Source organism: Saprolegnia diclina (assembly GCF_000281045.1).
Source record: "Saprolegnia diclina VS20 unplaced genomic scaffold supercont1.21, whole genome shotgun sequence".
NCBI lineage: Eukaryota > Oomycota > Saprolegniomycetes > Saprolegniales > Saprolegniaceae > Saprolegnia > Saprolegnia diclina.
This window is the reverse complement of record NW_008246088.1, coordinates 273,589-292,037: the sequence shown is the minus strand read 5'-3', so window position 1 is coordinate 292,037 and position 18,449 is coordinate 273,589. Positions and strand designations below refer to the sequence as shown.

Below are 18,449 nucleotides of genomic sequence, written 5' to 3'. Positions count from 1 at the left end.
CGTAAAAGCTGCAGTTGCCGAGAAACGTCTTTGGCGCCAGTATCCAAACGTATTGTTCAAGTTGAAGCGACATAGATGTGTCGTTGCATTGTCGCTCGGCCCGTTGCTCGTCCGAAGCGCCTGTCGTTATTCTTGATTCAGCAGCGTCATGCGTGGTCCGGAGTACTCGGAGCAAATGCGCCGCGCAGTTATTTCCAAGGCCGCCGCTGGCAAGACCCAAGGTGCAATCTCCAAGGAGCTCGAGATCCCGGCCTCGTCAGTGGGCAACATCATACGCCATTTCAAGGCCTGCCGTACACTGGCACCCGCGCCACGCTCGGGGCGGCCTCGCAAAACCAACCTTCGCACCGACCGCATGCTGAAGCGCGATGGCCTTGGCAACCACCAGCCAAGCGTTCCCGAGTTGCTTCGTCAGCTCAAAGAAATGACCGGTGTGACGTTGTCCGCGAGCACGATCCGCCGCCGCATCCACACCACCGACCTCCGTGGTCGCGCTGCGAGCTAGAAACCATGCCGACAACCAGCCAAATCGTCCCCGTCAAAGAAACGATGTACTACGACATGATGATAAACTGACGACTAACTAACTATATTTTTTTGGAGAGGCAGTGTACGGCATCAACATGTAGAGTTCAAGAATGTCTAGTAGGTTGCTCGACTAGACATCGGAGGTACGTCACAGCGAGGAGAGGCAGAGAATGTGTACCATATTCATCATCTTCTTGATATATATTAGTGTACGTAGGATGCAGACAGAAGCTACGCCATGGCCGCCATGACATAGTCGACGGGCGCCTTTGCCGTGTCGTCGACGACCTCGAGCTTGGCCGCAGGTTGGACGCTGGGTCGTGCTGTGGCGATGCGCATCTCGTGCAAGACGAGAGCCATGGTCGTCTTGACCGCTTCGATGCGGCAGACACGCGCGTGGATTTCGCGGCAGAGAGAACGGTGGCGCATCGTCGAGCGGAGCTGGCCCAGCACGGCATTGAACCGGCGGTGTTGGACACAGGCGCGGAGCCGAGGCGCGAGCACCGGCCACGCCACGCAGCGAAAGCGATGGACCTTGAGGTGCCAAACGACATCGAGGAACCGGCTGCGCCACACAAGGTGCCGGCAGTACTCGAGGACTCGCTTCAGAGAGCGCGCACCGTGGGGTAGGCGCAGCACGGCCTGGAAGCGAGCGTTGCGACTGCGCTCCTCGGCGACGAAGACTTGCTCCTGCCAAGAAAAGTACGTGTCACAGACGCACTTGATCGAGTCGCAGCCGTCGCCGCGTACGATCGGGATGTTGCACTCGGGACAGAGCACGACGGTGTTGCGCTCCGACGCTTCGCCAGCGTCGCAGATCTCGTGATGACCGGCCGTCTTGCAGCCAAAGCAGACAGCCTTACCGCAGCAGGGCGTGAATACGAGCCGCGTCTTGTGCAGCTCATACATGGCAAACGTGGCGCGACGTTCCGGGTCGTGGATGAGCTGCAGCGTGTGCATGTAGACGACGTCGGCGTAGTCGGAAAAGGTCGACCGAATGTAGTCGAAGAGCGTCGACGCGGCAAGCTTGTAGCGCACGAACTTGGTGCCAAGGCGACGGAGCCACGGCAGCTTTTGCCGCAGCGTCTTGGGCAAGCGCAATGGCGACATTGGTCGCGACGACCACGCATCAACGAACGGCGTCGATTCGTCGCAGTGGGGGCAGCGGAGCTCGGACGCGGCAAAGACGCACTTGGCCGCGTACTCGAGGAGATCCGGCTGCACGTAGGGCATGTACTTGTGCTTTGGCATCGGCACGAGGCAAATGGGGCAGTGCGCTTTGGTGAGGAGCCCGGGAAGGAAGGCGGAGAGGTGGTGGTCAAAGTAAGCCTCCGTGCACTCGACGCAGAGGTGGGCGGCGCACGTGTCACCGCAGAGCTTAATGACGCTCTCCCAGAGCGGGACGGGCTCCAAGCACACGTCGCAGCAACGGGCGGATGTGTCCATGGGATGGTCGGTGGTCATGGCAAGTTGCAGTGTGGGGCAGCCGAACCAAGGCCGAAAATATCGAACGAAAGGAATGTTGATCCTCGAACGATATTCGAACGTGCCGCAGCGGCCATCTGGTGCTGCCACGTATTGCCGGCAAGCGAAACCGCGCACTTGAATGATTTGCCGCCCGCGTCGTCCCGCGCGACCCACACTCAGTTGGTATGAGCTATTGTTCCCTCCGTCGCTTCGCTCTCTCCACGACGGCCTCCAGAGTGCTGTCGCTCCTTCGATGTGTTGAACCCAAGCGTTCGCTCCGCTGATACCAAAGCGGCGTTGGTACATCCTCTTTCAATCACATGGATCGAGTTGTAGTAGTGTGTTCTAGGCTAATATCGTTTACGGCTTCTTGGGCTTGATGCGGTGGAAGACCGAGTTGAGGGGGCGCGCAAAGCGCAGTGTGTGGAGCGTGTAGATGCTCGACGTCAAAAGCACGAGCGCGCCGGTTTGGTGCGCGACCGCGAGCGGCACGGGCACGCAGTTGAGGAGCGTCGTAATACCGAGCGCGACCTGGCCACCCACCGCCGCCAAGTTGAGGTTGAGCGCGGTCTTGGCCGGCGCGGGCAGCTGCCACCACACGTTCGGGTGCCGCGCGAGGCCGTACGCGGTGCAAAAGCCCGCGAGCGTCGTCATCGCCAGCACGCGGTGGTCAAACTGCACGAGCGGCGTGTTCTCGAAAAAGTTGCGCCACTTGGGCTCGATGGCCAAGAGGTCGTCCGGGATCCACTGCCCGTCCATCTTGGGGAACGTGTTGAAGGCCATGCCGGCGTCAATGCCCGCGACGAACGCGCCCGAGAGGATCGTAAAGGCGAGGACACTCGTCGTGTGCTTGAGTGCAGACCGGACCTTGAGCATACGCTTGAGCGCGTCCGGCGTGATCGTGTCGCGCTCGAGGTTGAGGCGCTCGGGGAGTGCCGGCTTGAGGATCGAGAGACCTGTCCACGTCAAGAGACCGCACGTCGTAAAGGCGAGTGCAAGCTACGCAATTATGTAGCATACGTGTGGGATGCACCAAGATAGAGACGTACGTGCGTCGCAAGGCGGTACGGGCTTACGCGAATCTCCTTGCGGTTGGCCGCGTCGACGTCTTCGAGGCCACTGCGGACCATCCACCAGCCGACAAGACCCTATGTTGTGGTGTGGTTTCTGCCATGCTACGTTGAAGTTGATGGGTACCTGGAAGCCACCGAGGCCAAAGAGGAACGCCATGCGGCCGTACATCTCCTTGGGCATGCGCTTCCGCAGCAAAAAGTACGCGAGCGGCCCCGCAAAGGTAAGGCCGATGACACGGCCGAGCATGCGGTGGCTGTACTCCCAAAAGTAAATGCCCTTGAACTCGTCGACGGTCATGTTCTTGCGCGTCTGCCACTCGGGAAACGTCTTGTAGAGCTCAAACTCTTGGTTCCACTCTTCCGCACTCATGGGCGGGAGACCGCCGTGCGGCTTCCATGTGACCATCGAGAGGCCCGAGCGCGTCAAGCGCGTCGCACCGCCCACCGCGACCATCGTGCCCACCATGCCAGCGCAGCCAAAGAGCCAAAAGGCGATCGGACGGTTCGCCGCCACGTTCTCGAGTGTTGCCGCCACCGAGCTCTAACATTGCATAAGATCTGATTGCAAGATGGGGCAAGATCGCACCATGAACTTGGGCTTGTTGAGCGCCGGCGCGAGGAGGCGCGCCGCGGGCGCGCGGCAAGCGATGGTTTGGTGCACCTACAGCATTCCATTGCATGAGCTATTGCTGTAGCGGCTACATGCGTCGTCGCACCGAAGAGTGCACAATGCGCGACGAGCGCAAGACAGCGCGGGATCGGGCGAACATGGTCGGCTAGCTCAGCTTTGCAAGAATGGCCGCCAGCGCTGCAACAGCAATCCATGCCGTATCCGGATCTGTCACGCGAAAACTGCAGTCGTGGTGGCCTTTCTTGTACTTGCATTTTGTATGGGGTCGTGACCGCCCTCGGTTTCGACTTGCTGTTTGTATTGTGAATTCCGCGGACTTCGACGCGTTTTTTATTATTTTACGCCGTTCGTATCCGGAATCGACGCCGCCGCAACGTTTTTCTGTGTCGGCGCGCCACTTTTGACCAGCGTGTCTATTGCGCGGTAAAAGCGCTCGACGGCGCGCTAAACGACGGGCCGCCGCCAAGTCTGAAACTGAAGATGCTTGGTCCGAGGTACCTCGACGTCGACGAGACGCATGCCACATTTGAACGAGTGGTGAAGCTACGCGGCAAAGAGATCCCAGCCATAACGCGCGTCCACGCTGCCCATGCTGCATAAAACCTCGCGCTTCAGAACTACCAAGTCGCAGTCCATGACTGAGTCCAAGGTCTTGAAACACCCACGGTCTCACCTGCGCGATCAAGAGGACGCGGACTTCGTTGCACGCCGCCAGCCAGGGTGGCCCACGAACGTTGGGCCGACCACAGATATTTGGGTCCCCCCACAGATCAAATCGACACCCCCAGGCCCCACCCCTACTCCTTGTGCCCAGCTGGGCATCAAGTCTCCGTGCGACGTGGCACCGTGTTGCGCTGAGGCGAAGGCGATGACGTAGTCAAGCTTCCGTGGCAAGCTCCAGCAACAAGTACACTGAGGTGAGCTTGATGCACGTGCTGATCGACGACCTACTCGTTCCTCTTGAGGTGAAGGGCAAAATCACAAGCTGTGTTGAAAGCAGTCGGCGCGGAGAACGTTCCGGGTGCATGCTTTGGTTGCAAGGGTGGGATTGGTGTGCTGGTCTTTGTCGCTGCACCGTGGCAGCTGCATGAAGGCACAAGAATGCCACGCCCCCATGGACCACAAGCCGCAGAGGTCGTCCTCGTGGTTTGCATCAGCCTTTGACCAAAGCTGGATTTCAGCGTCAACGTTAGCAATAACTCACGGGCAGCTCTCCCAGGCGATTTGTCATGTGCGCTTCAATGCTCGTCCCTACGCCATGCGCTTCAACCCATGCCGCTCCCACTCATTCGAGGCCTTCTCTTCAGCAGGTCATGCTAACCACACAAAGACAGCCATGTGACGGGTCGTCCGATCAAGAGCCAAAGCCAAGCAGCGTCGAGTGACTACTTCTGCCCCACGATTGCTCTACCGGCGGGAAATCCTCTTCGCTAGTCAAGCCGGTTATCCATTACGCCACCATGAGCGCCTGCATCAACCGGAAAAGTACCCAATGTCCACCTCCATTTTGGACCAATAGCAATGCACTTGTATTTTGGCCAATCACACGCGGCGCTCAATAGATCGACGCATGGCTCATTTGGGAATTTCCGCCATGGTAGCGACCCCCGACCAAATCGTAGGACGACCGACGCGCTTCCTCGGCGACGAGCGACCGCATGGAGCGAAGGACGGAGGTTGACGGTCTGTATGTGTAGGCGTGGTTCCTCATCTTCGTGCTGGTCTTCGTGTCCTTCTACATTTTCACGAGCCCATTCGTCGAGAACCGCGAGCTCCTCAACCGATGGACGCCATACGTGTACGTCTCGATGGGCCTCTACACGTGGCTCCTCTTGGCCGCTGTCGTGCACGTGCCCCTCACGCAGCTGGGCATGCTCGAGTATGACGTCAAGCAGCCGGTGCGTCGACCTCGTCGACCATGTCCATCATCATGATATTGTTTCCTAGATTTCGCTCTTCTTGCCCATCTTCTTCAGCTCCATTGTCATCCTCGGCGGGTTCCAGTCGATTCTGTACTTGCTCATGCGCTATGGCTGGGTCAAGCACTTCTCAAGCCTCTCGTACGGTCACCACGTCCATGTTGCAGTGCGTCACGCCTTGGCTTGTAGGTTCAACCGCGTTCTCTCCAACATCCTGCGCAACAGTGCTGCCGTCAGTGTCATGTGCTGCGCCTTGCTCGTGCATTGCGACGCCGCCGATGACGACTCGGCCATCCCCAAGACATACAACCGACACGTGTGCGAGCAGTTCTTCGGCGTCTCGGGCACCAAGATCCCCGTGCCCCAAAGGTGTTCCTTTACTACTGCCAAATGAACCTCATCTCATGCATCATAATGCGTAGCTACCAAGGCGGTCTCTTCATTTGGATCACAGGTCTCAGCTTGGCCATGGTCAACTTGGTCATGGAGCGTCTCGTGGGCTTCCGCATGCTCGAGCTCAACTGGAACAACTCCGAGGCGGACGAGGAGGAGGATGAGCACGATGTGGAGCACTCCAAGCTCCCGGCCGAGCACGCGCTGCCCATGGTGCCGTGGTACTCGATGTTTGTCTTTGACACGGCGTTCGAGGTACGCTCCCTCACTCCATCTCGCTCATGTGATGTTCACATCTCTTCTGCCTAGCTTCTCATCTCGCTCAAGATCTTCCTCGGGCGCTTTGACATGCGCGCCATGCAAGCTGCCATCCACCCCAACTACGAGGTACACGATATACTCCTCGGCGACAATCGCTGGACTCAATGCGTAGGACTACATGTTTGACCACTTGGCCGAGAAGGACGACTTGTGGCTCGATTTCATGGGCGACTGCGGCGACGGCTTCAACAGCAGCTACCAAGTCGCGCGCTCGCTGGCGCAGCCCCAGCTCGACGTCGAGGTGCCGCCCAATTCGCCCCTGGCGGACCAGGCCAAGATGCTGACACTGCCGCGCGGCGACTGCCTCGTCATTGGCGGGGACCTTGCGTACCCGCACCCTTGTGCCGAGACGTACGAGGTACTGCGTCCATTCTTTCTACGGCTTTGTGTTCTAAGGGTTCTTAGTCGCGCTTCTGGCGCACCTTTGAGTACGCGATGAAGCCACCGCTTTGCTACGACCCCGCGGCCGTCTCGACGCAGAAGCCCGTGCTGCCGCCGGGCTGCAAGACGCTCAAAGATTACAAAGGTCCGACGTGCTTTGCGATTCCGGGCAACCACGACTGGTTCGATGGGCTCAACACGTACAAGCGGTTCGTGTGCCACCGCGACTGGCTCGGGGGGTGGCATCTGCCGCAGCAAACGAGCTACTTTTGCCTCAAGCTTCCGCACGGCTGGTGGCTCTTTGCGTGCGACCTTGCGCTCGAGAACGACATCAACGATGAGCAGTTTGCTTGCTTTGAAGCGATTGCGAAGAACCACCTGCAGGACTCGGATCGCGTCATTGTCGTGACGCACGAGCCCAACTGGATCCTCGATCAGTACGAGCACCAGCGCACGGAAGAGAAGCTGCAGTACCTCATGACCAAGGTCCTCGCCGGCCGCGTCGTGCTTCGGTGCGTCATGTCCCCGCGTCGCGCGGCTCACGATCCGCTATAGGTTGGCAGGTGATATTCACAACTACACGCGCCACTCGCTTTTCGAAGCGCCCACGATTCCGGCGCCCAAGCCGACGACACCGCGCCCGCGCAAGCTCTCGATCAACACGTCCATGACCCCCGACGACATTGTACGTCTCATCACAGACGGTGCATGCTATTTACGTGGCGCATATAGACGGCGATGGCGCCCTTCTCGCCCATCCACAAGCATTTCCCGCACATGGAAGAGAAGCGTTTTCTCGACATGCAGCTCGATATGGAGCCGATGCTTGATCCGCCGCAGGGGCACCCGGAGGGCGGCCCCGTCCACCTCATCGTGTCGGGCGGCGGCGGCGCCTTCTTGCACCCGACGCACGTCCCGAGTGGCGAGAATCTGTTTGCAAACGACAAGCACTACCAGCGCGCGTCGTGCTACCCGTCCGAGAAAGTTTCCCGGTACGTCATTCCATAACCAAGGGATCTCACAGCGCCGCCGTAGCCGCTATGCCCTTCTCAACATCTTTGGCTTCCGTCGCCGCAACTGGCGCTTTGACTTTGTCGGCGGTGTCGGCGTACGCTGCACATTCTCTTGCCTATCGATCTCTTATGCACATCGACTAGTACTACATGCTGGCAGTCTCCATGTTCCCCCGCTGCTCGGTGGGCGAGATCTACGAGGTAACGACGACTCGGTCCCGTCCTGCGGCTCATCGCAGATATGCGTAGAGTGCGACGTGGCGCGGCGTGTTTTCCAACTTTTTCTGGGAGCTCGTTGCGATGCAGGGCGAGGTCTTTACTTCGTCGTATGTGAGTTTGGCGTCGTACCTCGTGCTCTTTATCGTGCATTTGCTCTTCGCTGACACGCCGTCGTTCCCGAAGAAGGCTGCGATCAGCTTGGTCATGTCGCTCGCGCACACGACGGCGGCGTTTAGCGTGCTCATTGCGTTTGAAGCCATGTTCCAAGCCGCGACCGACCAGTACGTCTTTCCTTTTGCCTATGGACGGTGCTCATCGACTTGGTAGAGGGGCGCTTGCCAACGAAGGGCTCTACTCACTGTACAACTACTTCAACGCGCATGTGCCCAACATGCTCCAGCTGCACGCGTACGACTACTTCAACGTCATCCCGCTCTACTCGACATGTGTCAAGTATCTCTTGACGTTCTTTGACATTCCCGAAGTCGTCGCCGTCCACCGCATGAAGGTTTACTTCCTTCTGTGGCGTGGGCCTTTATCAAATGTGTGCGTAGATTTGCTACGAGGGGTTTGACGCGCTCTCGCGCATTGAGGCGAGTGTCTACTACTACTCTGTGTTCATGTACTTTTGGGTCGCGGTACGCAGCCATCATTCGAGGTGAAATATGCAGAAGTGGCGTAGGCAACGCCGATCTGCGGTGTCATTGTCGGGTTGTATCTCTACACGGCGCTCAACGTCTTCAAGAGCCACTACAACGAGGCGTTTTCGTCGCTCCGCGTCGCCAGCTACAAGAACTTTGTGCGCATGCGCTTCACGCCCGACGGCAACTTGGAAATCTATGCGCTTGGCATTGACAAGATGCCGCAAAAGTGGGTTCGGTACGTCCCTGCGCGAGACACGTTGCAGGCTACAACACGATGGTGTAGCGATCCCAAGTGGAGCGGTGCGGCCGAGGCGCGCAAGCTCAACCCGTCGCCGTCGTACGAGTGGAAGTACCCCAACTACTGGAAGCCCAAGATTTCCAAAGTCGACAACATTCTGCGCTTCGACATGGAGGACGAGCAGTTCGACGCCAAGTTTAGCACCGAAGACCGGTCGCGCATCAAGCTTGTCGACCACGTTGTGTACTACAAGAACAACCCGAGCCGCCCGGGGACGCCCGCGCGCACCCCGACGTACGAGTAGTCTTGGCCATCAATCCAGCGTGCCTTGCCTCCATGCATGCGTCGAGGTTGTCTATTTACAGCACGATGCGGGCTACGTCTCTTCGTCGGGCAGAAACACGAGCTGCTTGGGGAGACACGCGAGGTCAAACTCGCCGAGTCCAATTTCTTGGACGACGTTGAGCATTGTGTTTTCCAGCACGAGGCTCGCAATGCGTCGAAAGTCGTCTTCGACCAGCAGCCGCCCCAGACGCGCGCGCCGCTTGTCGCACGCCGGCTGGCCAAACTGCACAAAGTACGGCGTCTCGGGCTCGGTCGGCAAGAGCTCGTCGACCGCCTACGTCGTCGCGTCAGCGTCCAAGGGAAAGTTCATATTGCCGACCTGGTCGATCGTGCCCGTGCCAAAGAGGTCGGTCACAAGGTGGCTCAAGACGCCTTCGATGACGTGCCGGCTCTCGCTCATCGCCGCCGGGTCCTTTGTCACGCGCCACGCTGTCCGGAGCGCCTCGAGGTCGTCGGCCCGCCGCGTCTCGCCGCTCGGAATCGCCAGCGGCCGGCGCTCGAAATCCTCGCGCGTCAGCTGTCGTCGAAACGTCTCGAGCGGCAGGACGTGGGCAAACACGTGGATGTACAGTGGCTGCAGCACTTTGCTGCCGCGCAACGTCTCGTCCGACTCGGCGGCGTCCGAGCCGTCACCAAACCTGGCCTTGCGCGACGAGTTGCCGCGCGTCTAGCACCCGCGCATCAGGATGAATGATGCAATGGATCGATGCAGCGGATACGTACCGGGCTCGGCTTCCGACGAGGGCCCTTGGGACTGCGCATGCCGGACGCTGGCGCTGGTTTGGGCTTGAGCTTTGGCAGCGCGAGGGCGAGTGGCGGCGTGTAGTCTTCGGTAGTCGCGGGCTCGTCGCGACTAAAGTGTGCGCGCGACGAGATCGTCGTGCGCGTGAGCACGGACGGTCGCGTGTCGCTCGGCTTGGCTTCTCGTGTCGTCTTGGCGCTCTCGAGTGTCGAGGACGCGGCCGCGTCATGGAGCAGCCGGACCCAGCACGCAATGTCGTGATCGATCACGAGTAAGTCGGCGGCCGGCGCGACCGTGACGCGCACCATGCAGTGCTCGAGCGGCGAGAGTCGTCCTTGCATCGGGAAGAACCGCACGCGGTTCGCGTGCACCAAGTGGTGGTTGGCGTCCCACGCAAAGCTCAGCGTCGCCGTCGCGCTCAGGTTTGTGAGTACGACAAGCCGCGTGTGCTCCGTGTGCACACACACATGCCCAAGGTCCAGCACGTCGCAGCTCAGCGCCGCGCGGGACTCGGGCGGTGCCTTTTGAACTGTAGGCGGCCCGCCGCGCACGATGCTGTCGCGCGTCATGGCAAAGCTCGTCTTGCTGGCGTCGTACCCGCGCGCGGTGATCGGCAGCTTGAACTGCTCCTGGTACCCCGACTCGAGCCCCTCGACGCTCAGTAGCAACGTGCCGTGGTACGTGAGCTGCTCGAGCGGGCAAAACTCGAGGTCGAGAAACACCGACGCGTTGGGCGGCACCGAGACGCGCTGCGTGAGGCACTCGAGGATCGGGAAGTTGTGGCTCGTCGCGTTGATGCGCGCGAGGTCGGCGTCGTCGATGTCGAGAAGGAAGGGTGCGTCGCCACGGTTGAAGACCTGGAACTGCTGCAGCGCTGGCCGCGCATGCAGATGCTCCTTCCGCCCGCTCTCGCTTAGCATGACGGGCGAGAGCACCCAGTTGGTGCGTGGTAGAAAGAGAAGGGGAGACGCTTTGGGCAGCGTCCGGCCGTGGAGCGATAGCATCATCTTCTTGCCTTGCGAGACCGACACGAGCAGCTGGAGGTCGTGGACGCCGTCGTACTGCATGGACGCGTACGCGTACGAGAGACGGAGCAGAAGACTCTCGTGCGGCTGCAAGACCCCTAGTACCCTCTACCTGGGACCACGGTATCGTACAAGGATACGCACCTTTGCGCGGTGCGACGGTGAAGAGCTTGGAGTCGATAATGATGTTTTGCCGCAGCTCGTCCGTCGTCGGCTCGCTCGTGTCGGCCCACGGCTCAATCTCAATGTCCGACTCGTTGGGGTAAAAGATGCGAAAGTCAACGACAAGCGAGCCCGGGTTGCGCAGCTGAATGACCACGTCTTCGGTATGCGTGCCGATGACGTTGGGCGTGAACCGCAACGGAAACACCTTGAGCAAGCTCAAATCGGGGCTGCTCTCGCTGTTGAGTTTGAGTTCGTCGTTGGTGAGCGGCGCGGCCATGAACGCGTTGATCTCTTCGCACTGAAACTGCGCCCACGCGACGGCTGTCGGCGTCTGCGCCAAGCGAATGTCTTCGAAAAAGAGCGTCGGAAACGACGCACTTGCGTGTACTTGCATCTCGACGCAGTTGACACTGTCGTCGTCGCCATGGTGCGACGGCAGCACGACGGCGTCGAGCGTGGCTATTGCGCACTGGATACCATAGTCGTAGCTGCCCGCGAGGTCGCCGCGAAACGCAATCCCCACTTGCTGCGTCGAACGCGCGCCGATGACGCCGCTCGGTTTTGAAAAGGAAACGTACGTGGCCGCCAACTTCTTGTCCAGGTGGGGCCGCGCCATGAGCTTGGACGAGTCGAGCACCGTCACGCGGAGCTCGAATTGGAGATCGCAGTCGCTGCCGTTCACGAGCTGGAACGGCCCGGTCGCATCCGAGTTGACAAGGACCGTCGGTAGCGTGAGCTCGGCGGGCTCAAACGCGACAGCACCCGTCGTGCCGACGCCCGTGACCTTGATCGAGACGTCTTGGAGAATCGGGAGATGGGACGACGGTGGCTCCCCGCGCGCCATCGAGATGGACTTGACGTGCAGCGTGAGCCGCTGGTTGTACTGTTTGATGAGCGACGGCGCAAACACGCACGCAATGACGCTGGCTTCGTTCCCGAGGAGCCGGTGGACAAGCGGCGAGAGCTGAAAGACGTCTTGGACCGACGGCGGAAGGCTCCACCGAAACACGAGCGGGATGCGGCACCCGTTCTTGACGCGGAAGAGCCGCGTCGATGAGAGGCCAATCGACGTGGGCTTGATAAAGAGCTTGTCGATCGCGGGGCCGCCGTCCAGCTCTTGGCAAATCAAATGCGGAAAGCAGCCCGTGCCTGTGAGCTCGAGGGCCACCGACGTCGAGTGGTTCACGGTCGTCTTGAGCATGTGCGAGTAGCGTCGGCTCTTTGTTGGGCTGAACCGAATCTGCACCAAGTGAAACCCATTCGGCGGGATCAAACCGCAGCTGGGCTTGGCGCGGAAGACGCGCGACGGGTCCTGCGTGATCGCAAAGACGGCCGGCGTATCGCTGCTGTTCATGAGCACGACGGTTTGAAACACCGAGTCGCCAATGAACGCCGGCGGGAACGCGCAAAGCCCGTCCTTCGCCGTCGCGTACGTCACACGGGAGAGAAACTGGCTGTCGGTCGACGCAAATGTGTGCCCCGTCGCCTGCACGACGATGCACCTATCAGAACATATTCCATGTAGCAATGTATCAACGTATCAAGCGGCGTACCACGGCGGCGTGAACGTCTCGGGGTTTACGAGCCGAAACGTGCGGTTGGACTTGAAGTAGACGCTGCTTTCGAGCTCGGCAAAGAAGTACGTGTTACTCTGCTTGGGGTGGAAGCCGACGCGGAACTCGGCCGACGCGCCCGGACCAATGTCGCACGTCGTCGGAAAGATGGTGAAGTTGCTGCTCTCGACCGCCGTCGGCGCTTCGGCGATGCGCCACGTACACGTGACCTTGCCGCGTGTTTGGTTGGTCACAAGCAGTGTCTTCTTGATGTCAAAGCCGACGCCAAAGTCGAGGAGCGCGTCGGACGCAAAGATGGCGCCATGCCGGTCGTCGGGCTGAATGAAAAACTCATGGCACACGTCGACGTCGGCGAGGAGCATGTCGCCGCTCCGCGTGAGGAGGCGCGTCGTCTCCCTTCGGCTGGCGGCCTCACGCTGGCGAGCCAACGCTCCTTGGAGAAAGAGCTCGTCGCCCTTGTCGCCCCAGAGTGCTTCCAGCCCATCCGGGGACAGATGGCCCCTACGCATGTTGGCATCTCGAACGACAGAGAGATCACGTACAAGTTGTGCTCGCAGCGGAGACGGTAGGCGTCGACATGCCCCTGCTCGAAGGGCGACGGGCGGATCTCGGCGTCGTAGCCCGTGCCGAGCACGTCGACAAACATGGTGGCTTGGTTCTGCAGCAGGCAAAAGAGGCGTCGGTAGTAGTTGCCGGGCGAGAGCGGGGCAAACGTCAGGAGCACGGACGCCTCGAGAAGCGGCGGGATCTCGCCCGCGACCTTGCTCACGCCAAAGATGCCGTTGGCTGCACTCACCAGGTGAAATCGAACCGGAATCGCGGCTTCGTTCCGGAGGTACAGGACGCGGGTCGCGGTCTCGCCGACGCGGACGTCGCGGAAGTTGACCGAGTGGCCGCTCACGAGGTTGGACGCGCGGTTCTTCTTCCAGAGCGACACGAGCGGCCCGATGGCTTTGCCCTTGCAGACAATGTGCGCAGCGTGCCCGCCGGGAGTCACAATCTTAAAGTTGTCGCACGTGAACGTGCCCGGGCTCAACGGCGTGTATTTGACGCGGATCGGCAGCGCCGACTCGGGCGGGATCGTGCCTTTGAGCGGCGAGAAGAAGAACGTCGGCTCGTGGTCTGTCTCGATGGGGAAAATCTAGTATCAAGGTTGTATCAAGTTTGTATCAATAAAGGAGCCCGTACGTGGAAAGAGGCGCGGACAAGCGACCGGTTGCGCAGAACAAACTCGCGCTCGGTCGGGCTCTTGTGCGTCGAGGGTCCGTTGACGAGCATGTCGCCAAAGTCCAGTTCGGTCTCGGAGGTAGCAAAGTAGGCGAATTTCCCAATTCCACTGATCTTGAGCGTCGTCTCCTGGTGCTGGTGCGTCTCGCCGAGCTCCTACCTCATCATCATCGCTTCAACGAGGCGTGTCGACGCGAGCACGGGCGTACGTGCGCCGCAAAGAGGGCTGTGACCACGTACACGGACGCGGTCCGTGGGGCAAACCTCGCCGTCACATCGAGCACTTGACCCGCCTTGATCTCGCCGCTCGACGGGGTGATCTTGAACGGCCGCCCATGCTCCCCGGCGTCTACATCTCATGTAGCAAGAGCCATGCTGCCTCGCATAAGTGTACCGGGGAGGCTCCACCGAAAGCTCGCATCGATTTGGCCCGTGCTCTTGAGCTGGAAGACAACATCGGTCGTCTCGGCGGTCGGGCAAAAGCCAAAGTCGAGGCCGGACGGAAGCTCGACCCGCAGCATGGCAATGCGCGCTTTGACCGGCAGGCGAAACGTGCCATTGGTGGCCTTGACGCCGCCGTCGATGATGTGGACCGTGAAGCGGATACAGTCGTCGTACTCTTCGTACTGGACCGGGCGGAATGCAATGTCGAGGACGCGCGACGTGCCCGGCGAGAGCGTAATGAGCAGTGGAAAGTCCATGGAAAAGTACTTGGTGCGCGGCAGATCGTACTTGAACTTGATGGTTTTGTTGGAGACGTTCTTGACGACGAGCTTCTTGGTGTGCTCGCCGCCCGGCGCCCACGCGCCTGCGCCAAAGAGGATCTCGTCGCCGCAGTCGATGCCATACACGCGCGCCTGCTCGACGCGGTTGAGCACCGCTTCGTCGGCCATCGCCCGACGACAAAATGACCGTTTCCAAGATACGCAACCTTTCGCCATCCTGCATGAAGCGTCGCCCTCGACAGGCCAACGCTACTGCTGCTGCACTGCGACTGCTATGACCTCGGCATGAGGCCAATGCAGTGGGCCATCGCGTTGGTCGCCAAAGCCAACGCGAGCCAAAGACGGATGCCATGATCGACGACCTGCCATCACCAGCGGCTGCACGGCTTTGCATCGCTGCTATCGCTGCTTGCATAGACACGGTTCTTGCCATGTCGCGAGGGTGATGATGAGCGCGGTGCTAGTATACCTCTGCCGGTGATTCTCGTCGACGTCGCTGCGACCACAGCGGCGCACGGTGACTTGCACCCACTGCCTAATGTCGCAGCACTGCCAAGATCGAGGTCGAGGCATGCGCCGCCGCGAGCATGCATGTAGCCGCAGCGGCCGCATCTCGGCAGCGCCCATCGTCTTCCTCCTCGTCGCTACGTGGATCTTCCGCGGCCGCCGATCCCACGGCGACGAGCAATTAAAAAGCTCCCGACTTCAACGTCGATCTATCCACTTGATGTTTGTATGCGGAAGAATAAAAATACGCGCCGGCGGTCATTCTGCGAGATTTGGCAAGTCGGCGGTCGTCATGTGGTCGAAAGGCGAGACGACGCCGCTGCTCTCGGCGTCGATGCGCCTGGACGAAGACCGCTTCTACATGGGCATGGACAAGCACACGCTCCTCAACACGCCCGAGAGCGGCCTCTCGACCGTCGAGGCCGCGCGCCGCCTCAAGCAGTTTGGCCCGAACGAGTTTGAAGCGCCGGATGCGGCGTCATGGCGCCGCTTGGCCGGCCACTTTGTCGGTCCAATGCCGTTGCTGCTCTGGCTCGTCATAGCTCTCGAGCTCGTGACACAGGACGTACCCGACCTCGCCGTCCTCATCTTTCTCCAAGTCCTCAACGGCGTCGTGGGCTGGATCGAAGACGCCAAAACGGCCCATGCGCTGCTCGCGCTCAAGGCCGCGCTCAAGCCCGAGGCGCAAGTCATTCGCGACGGCGTTCACCAAACGATCAATGCGTCGCTGCTAGTGCCCGGCGACAGGCTCACGCTCACGGTCGGCTGCGCGGTCCCCGCCGACTGCGACCTCTGCGATGGGTCGCCGATCCAGGTCGACCAAAGCGCGCTCACGGGCGAGTCGTTTCCCGTGACGCTGCATGCTGGCGACAACGTCAAGATGGGCTCGCTCGTCGTGCACGGCGACGTCGAGGCCATCGTGTCGGCGACCGGCGCCCAGACGTTCCTCGGGCAGCACCCGCCGAGCGCCGAGTGGCATGCCAAGAACACGCTCTCGTCGCACTTTACGCACATCACCATGGCGCTCCTTCTGATCGCGATTCCTGCAGTCAGCGTCCTTCTCGGGTGTCTTCTCTACAACGGCGTGGCCCTCCTTAGTGCGCTCAGTCTTGGCCTAATCGTTGTCGTCGCCGCCGTGCCGCTCACATTGCGCAGCATATGCAGCTCCATCTTGGCCCTCGGGTCGCGCCAGCTCGCGGCGGAGAAGGTGCTCGTGACGCACCTCCAGTCGATCGAGACCATGGCCCGGCTCACGCTCGTCTGCGCCGACAAGACGGGGACGCTCACCCGCAACAAGATGGAGCTGCAGGACGACGTTCCGCTCTTTGCGCCGCACGCCTCGCGCGAAGACATCCTCGTCATGGCCGCGCTGGCCGCCAAGTGGCGCGAGCCGCCGCGCGACGCGATCGACACGCTCGTCCTCAACGCGATCGACCTCCGACCGCTGGACGCGTACACGCTGCTGGCGCACACGCCGTTCGAGCCGACGGCCAAGCGCACCGAGTCGACGATCAAGACGCACTCTGGCAAAGTGTTCAAAGTCACCAAAGGCGCACCGCACATGGTGCTCTCGCTCGCCCACAACGTCGACGACATTGCTGACGCGGTCACGTCACGCGTGCTCGACCTCGCCAAGCGCGGCGTGCGCTGCCTCGCGGTCGCGCGCACCGAAGAGGGGTGTGGCTGGGTCTTGATGGGTCTCCTCACGTTCGTGGACCCGCCCCGGCACGACACGAAGCGGTCGATCGAGCTCCTCCAGACGCACGGCATCAACCTCAAGATGCTCACGGGCGACAACGCGGCGGTCGCGATCGAAACCGCGCATTTGCTCCAAGTCGGATCGACGATTCTCGGGTCGGACGCGCCGCTGACGCCAGCCATGGTCGAGAACGCCGATGGCTTTGCCAACGTGTTCCCGGCCCACAAGGTGCGTCTTCTCACGCTCTTGTCGACGGACAAAGCCAACGTGTGCGGTGTCACCGGCAACGACGTGCAAGACGCCCCGGCGCTGCGCCTGGCACACTTGGGCATTGCGGTCGATGGCGCGAGCGACGCGGCCAAAGCTGCGTCCGATGTCGTCTTGACCAAACCGGGGCTCGCAGTGCTTTTGCATGGCGTGCTGCTGGCGCGTCACGTGTGCCAGCGCGTGACGCACTACGTCATCTACCGCGTCGCCACCGGTCTCCACGTGCTCGGCTTTGTGCTGCTGGCGACTTTGTGTTTCTCTCCGAATGGCGGTCATTTCGCACAGTTTGCCGAGCGCGTGACCAATGCGACCGCGTGGGCGGGCGCAAGTGAGGACGCGCCGGCGTCGTTCCAGCTGCCCGTGATTGCAATGGCGTTGCTCTTGCTGCTCAACGACGGCGCGATCGCGTCGACGATGGCGCAGGACGTTGTCGGGTCGCGCGCGACGCCCCAGGGATGGAGCGGACCGCGCACCGCTCTCATTGCGAGTACGCTCGGCGCGGTGAGCACGCTCAGCAGCCTTCTCTTGCTCTACTGGGCCCTCGACTCGTGGGAGACCGACAGTTTGTGGCAGCAACTCGGGCTGCGCGCGTTGTCGTACCGCCAAGTGCTCATGGTGGTGTACCTGCAGCTCTCGCTCTCGGGCTGCTTGCTCGTCTTCTCGGCGCGCACCGACTCGGTGTGCTGCTTGCAAGCGCCGAGCAAGCTCCTTGTCGCGGCCGCCAGTCTCTCGTCCGTGGCGGCGACGACGCTGTCGCTCTTTTGGCCGTTTGCCGAGATGCAGGCCATTTCGCTGCCGACCGCCGTCTTTGTGTGGGTCTACTCGCTAGTGTGGCTTCTTGTGCTCGACAGCGCCAAGGTGCTCGCACTCTCGCTCTACGAGCACGCAACGAGGAACCGCAAGCCCGCGCGCATGGAGTGGCAGCGATTGAACCGAATGCAGCTCGGCAACCTCCGGGCGGTGGCGACCGCAACGCCGCTCTCGGCCAGCTCGTCGTCGTCGCGCATGCTCCGCGACTCGTTCGTGGCGGGGCGTGCCGTGACGAGCAGTGCGTCGACGAATATGAACCTCGACCAAGCGATCGACCGCCTCGGGCGCCTTGAAGCTGAGATGAAAGCCGTGCGACATGTGATTCAAGCGGCCTCCGCCAGCACCAACTAGCCGCCATCCTAGACAACGTGTACATAGTAGGCGAAGACTGCAGACGACGTGTCTTGATTGTCAAAGGCTTTCGCGATGAGTCTGCTGGCGCGAACGACTGTGTACTCAGAACTTGAAGCTCCAATCTCAACATCAAATTCAAGATTGAGTAACACGTCTTGGAGTTCGATGGGTTTCGGTATGAC

At 60.9% G+C, this 18,449-nt stretch overlaps 5 protein-coding genes across 5 annotated transcripts; 2 read left to right on the top strand and 3 right to left on the bottom strand.

Annotated features, from left to right (window-relative positions):
- Positions 1-759: 759 nt before the first annotated feature.
- Positions 760-1,992, bottom strand: SDRG_07343 (hypothetical protein; the record flags this gene model as incomplete). Its single annotated transcript, XM_008613171.1, has 1 exon — positions 760-1,992. One exon carries the CDS (start codon positions 1,990-1,992, stop codon positions 760-762), a length of 1,233 nt encoding a protein of 410 aa, XP_008611393.1.
- A 363-nt stretch (positions 1,993-2,355) lies between these two features.
- SDRG_07342 (hypothetical protein) lies at positions 2,356-3,838 on the bottom strand (the record flags this gene model as incomplete). The annotated part of the gene is made up of 5 exons (XM_008613170.1): positions 2,356-2,994; positions 3,045-3,143; positions 3,193-3,609; positions 3,655-3,729; positions 3,785-3,838. The coding sequence occupies 5 exons, from the start codon at positions 3,836-3,838 to the stop codon at positions 2,356-2,358; spliced, it is 1,284 nt and encodes a 427-aa protein (XP_008611392.1).
- A 1,450-nt stretch (positions 3,839-5,288) lies between these two features.
- SDRG_07341 (hypothetical protein) lies at positions 5,289-9,164 on the top strand. The gene is made up of 17 exons (XM_008613169.1): positions 5,289-5,317; positions 5,397-5,597; positions 5,647-5,759; positions 5,808-5,987; positions 6,041-6,266; positions 6,321-6,398; positions 6,445-6,690; positions 6,738-7,225; positions 7,269-7,398; positions 7,446-7,705; positions 7,749-7,821; positions 7,871-7,927; positions 7,976-8,226; positions 8,273-8,453; positions 8,500-8,583; positions 8,628-8,824; positions 8,873-9,164. Exons 1-17 carry the CDS (start codon positions 5,294-5,296, stop codon positions 9,129-9,131), a joined length of 3,048 nt encoding a protein of 1,015 aa, XP_008611391.1. The 5' UTR covers positions 5,289-5,293; the 3' UTR covers positions 9,132-9,164.
- On the bottom strand, positions 9,160-14,976 carry SDRG_07340 (hypothetical protein). The gene is made up of 9 exons (XM_008613168.1): positions 14,300-14,976; positions 14,115-14,254; positions 13,867-14,061; positions 13,221-13,819; positions 12,658-13,179; positions 11,084-12,606; positions 9,896-11,037; positions 9,492-9,839; positions 9,160-9,446 (listed from the first exon to the last, which is right to left on the bottom strand). The coding sequence occupies exons 1-9, from the start codon at positions 14,844-14,846 to the stop codon at positions 9,204-9,206; spliced, it is 5,259 nt and encodes a 1,752-aa protein (XP_008611390.1). The 5' UTR covers positions 14,847-14,976; the 3' UTR covers positions 9,160-9,203.
- Positions 14,977-15,168: 192 nt separating this feature from the next.
- SDRG_07339 (hypothetical protein) lies at positions 15,169-18,264 on the top strand (the record flags this gene model as incomplete). The annotated part of the gene is made up of 1 exon (XM_008613167.1): positions 15,169-18,264. One exon carries the CDS (start codon positions 15,169-15,171, stop codon positions 18,262-18,264), a length of 3,096 nt encoding a protein of 1,031 aa, XP_008611389.1.
- Positions 18,265-18,449: the final 185 nt, after the last annotated feature.

Excerpts from the sequence above, each read along its gene's own strand:
- SDRG_07341 (XM_008613169.1), top strand. The coding sequence starts at position 5,294 with ATGGTAGCGACCCCCGACCAAATC. Across the intron at positions 5,318-5,396 it reads TAGCGACCCCCGACCAAATC|GCGTGGTTCCTCATCTTCGT; the intron begins GTAGGACGACCG and ends CTGTATGTGTAG. Across the intron at positions 8,584-8,627 it reads TCATGTACTTTTGGGTCGCG|GCAACGCCGATCTGCGGTGT; the intron begins GTACGCAGCCAT and ends GAAGTGGCGTAG.
- SDRG_07340 (XM_008613168.1), bottom strand. The coding sequence starts at position 14,846 with ATGGCGAAAGGTTGCGTATCTTGGAAACGGTCATTTTGTCGTCGGGCG. Across the intron at positions 14,255-14,299 it reads CTTTCGGTGGAGCCTCCCCG|ACGCCGGGGAGCATGGGCGG; the intron begins GTACACTTATGC and ends CATGAGATGTAG. Across the intron at positions 11,038-11,083 it reads CACCGTCGCACCGCGCAAAG|GGGTCTTGCAGCCGCACGAG; the intron begins GTGCGTATCCTT and ends AGAGGGTACTAG.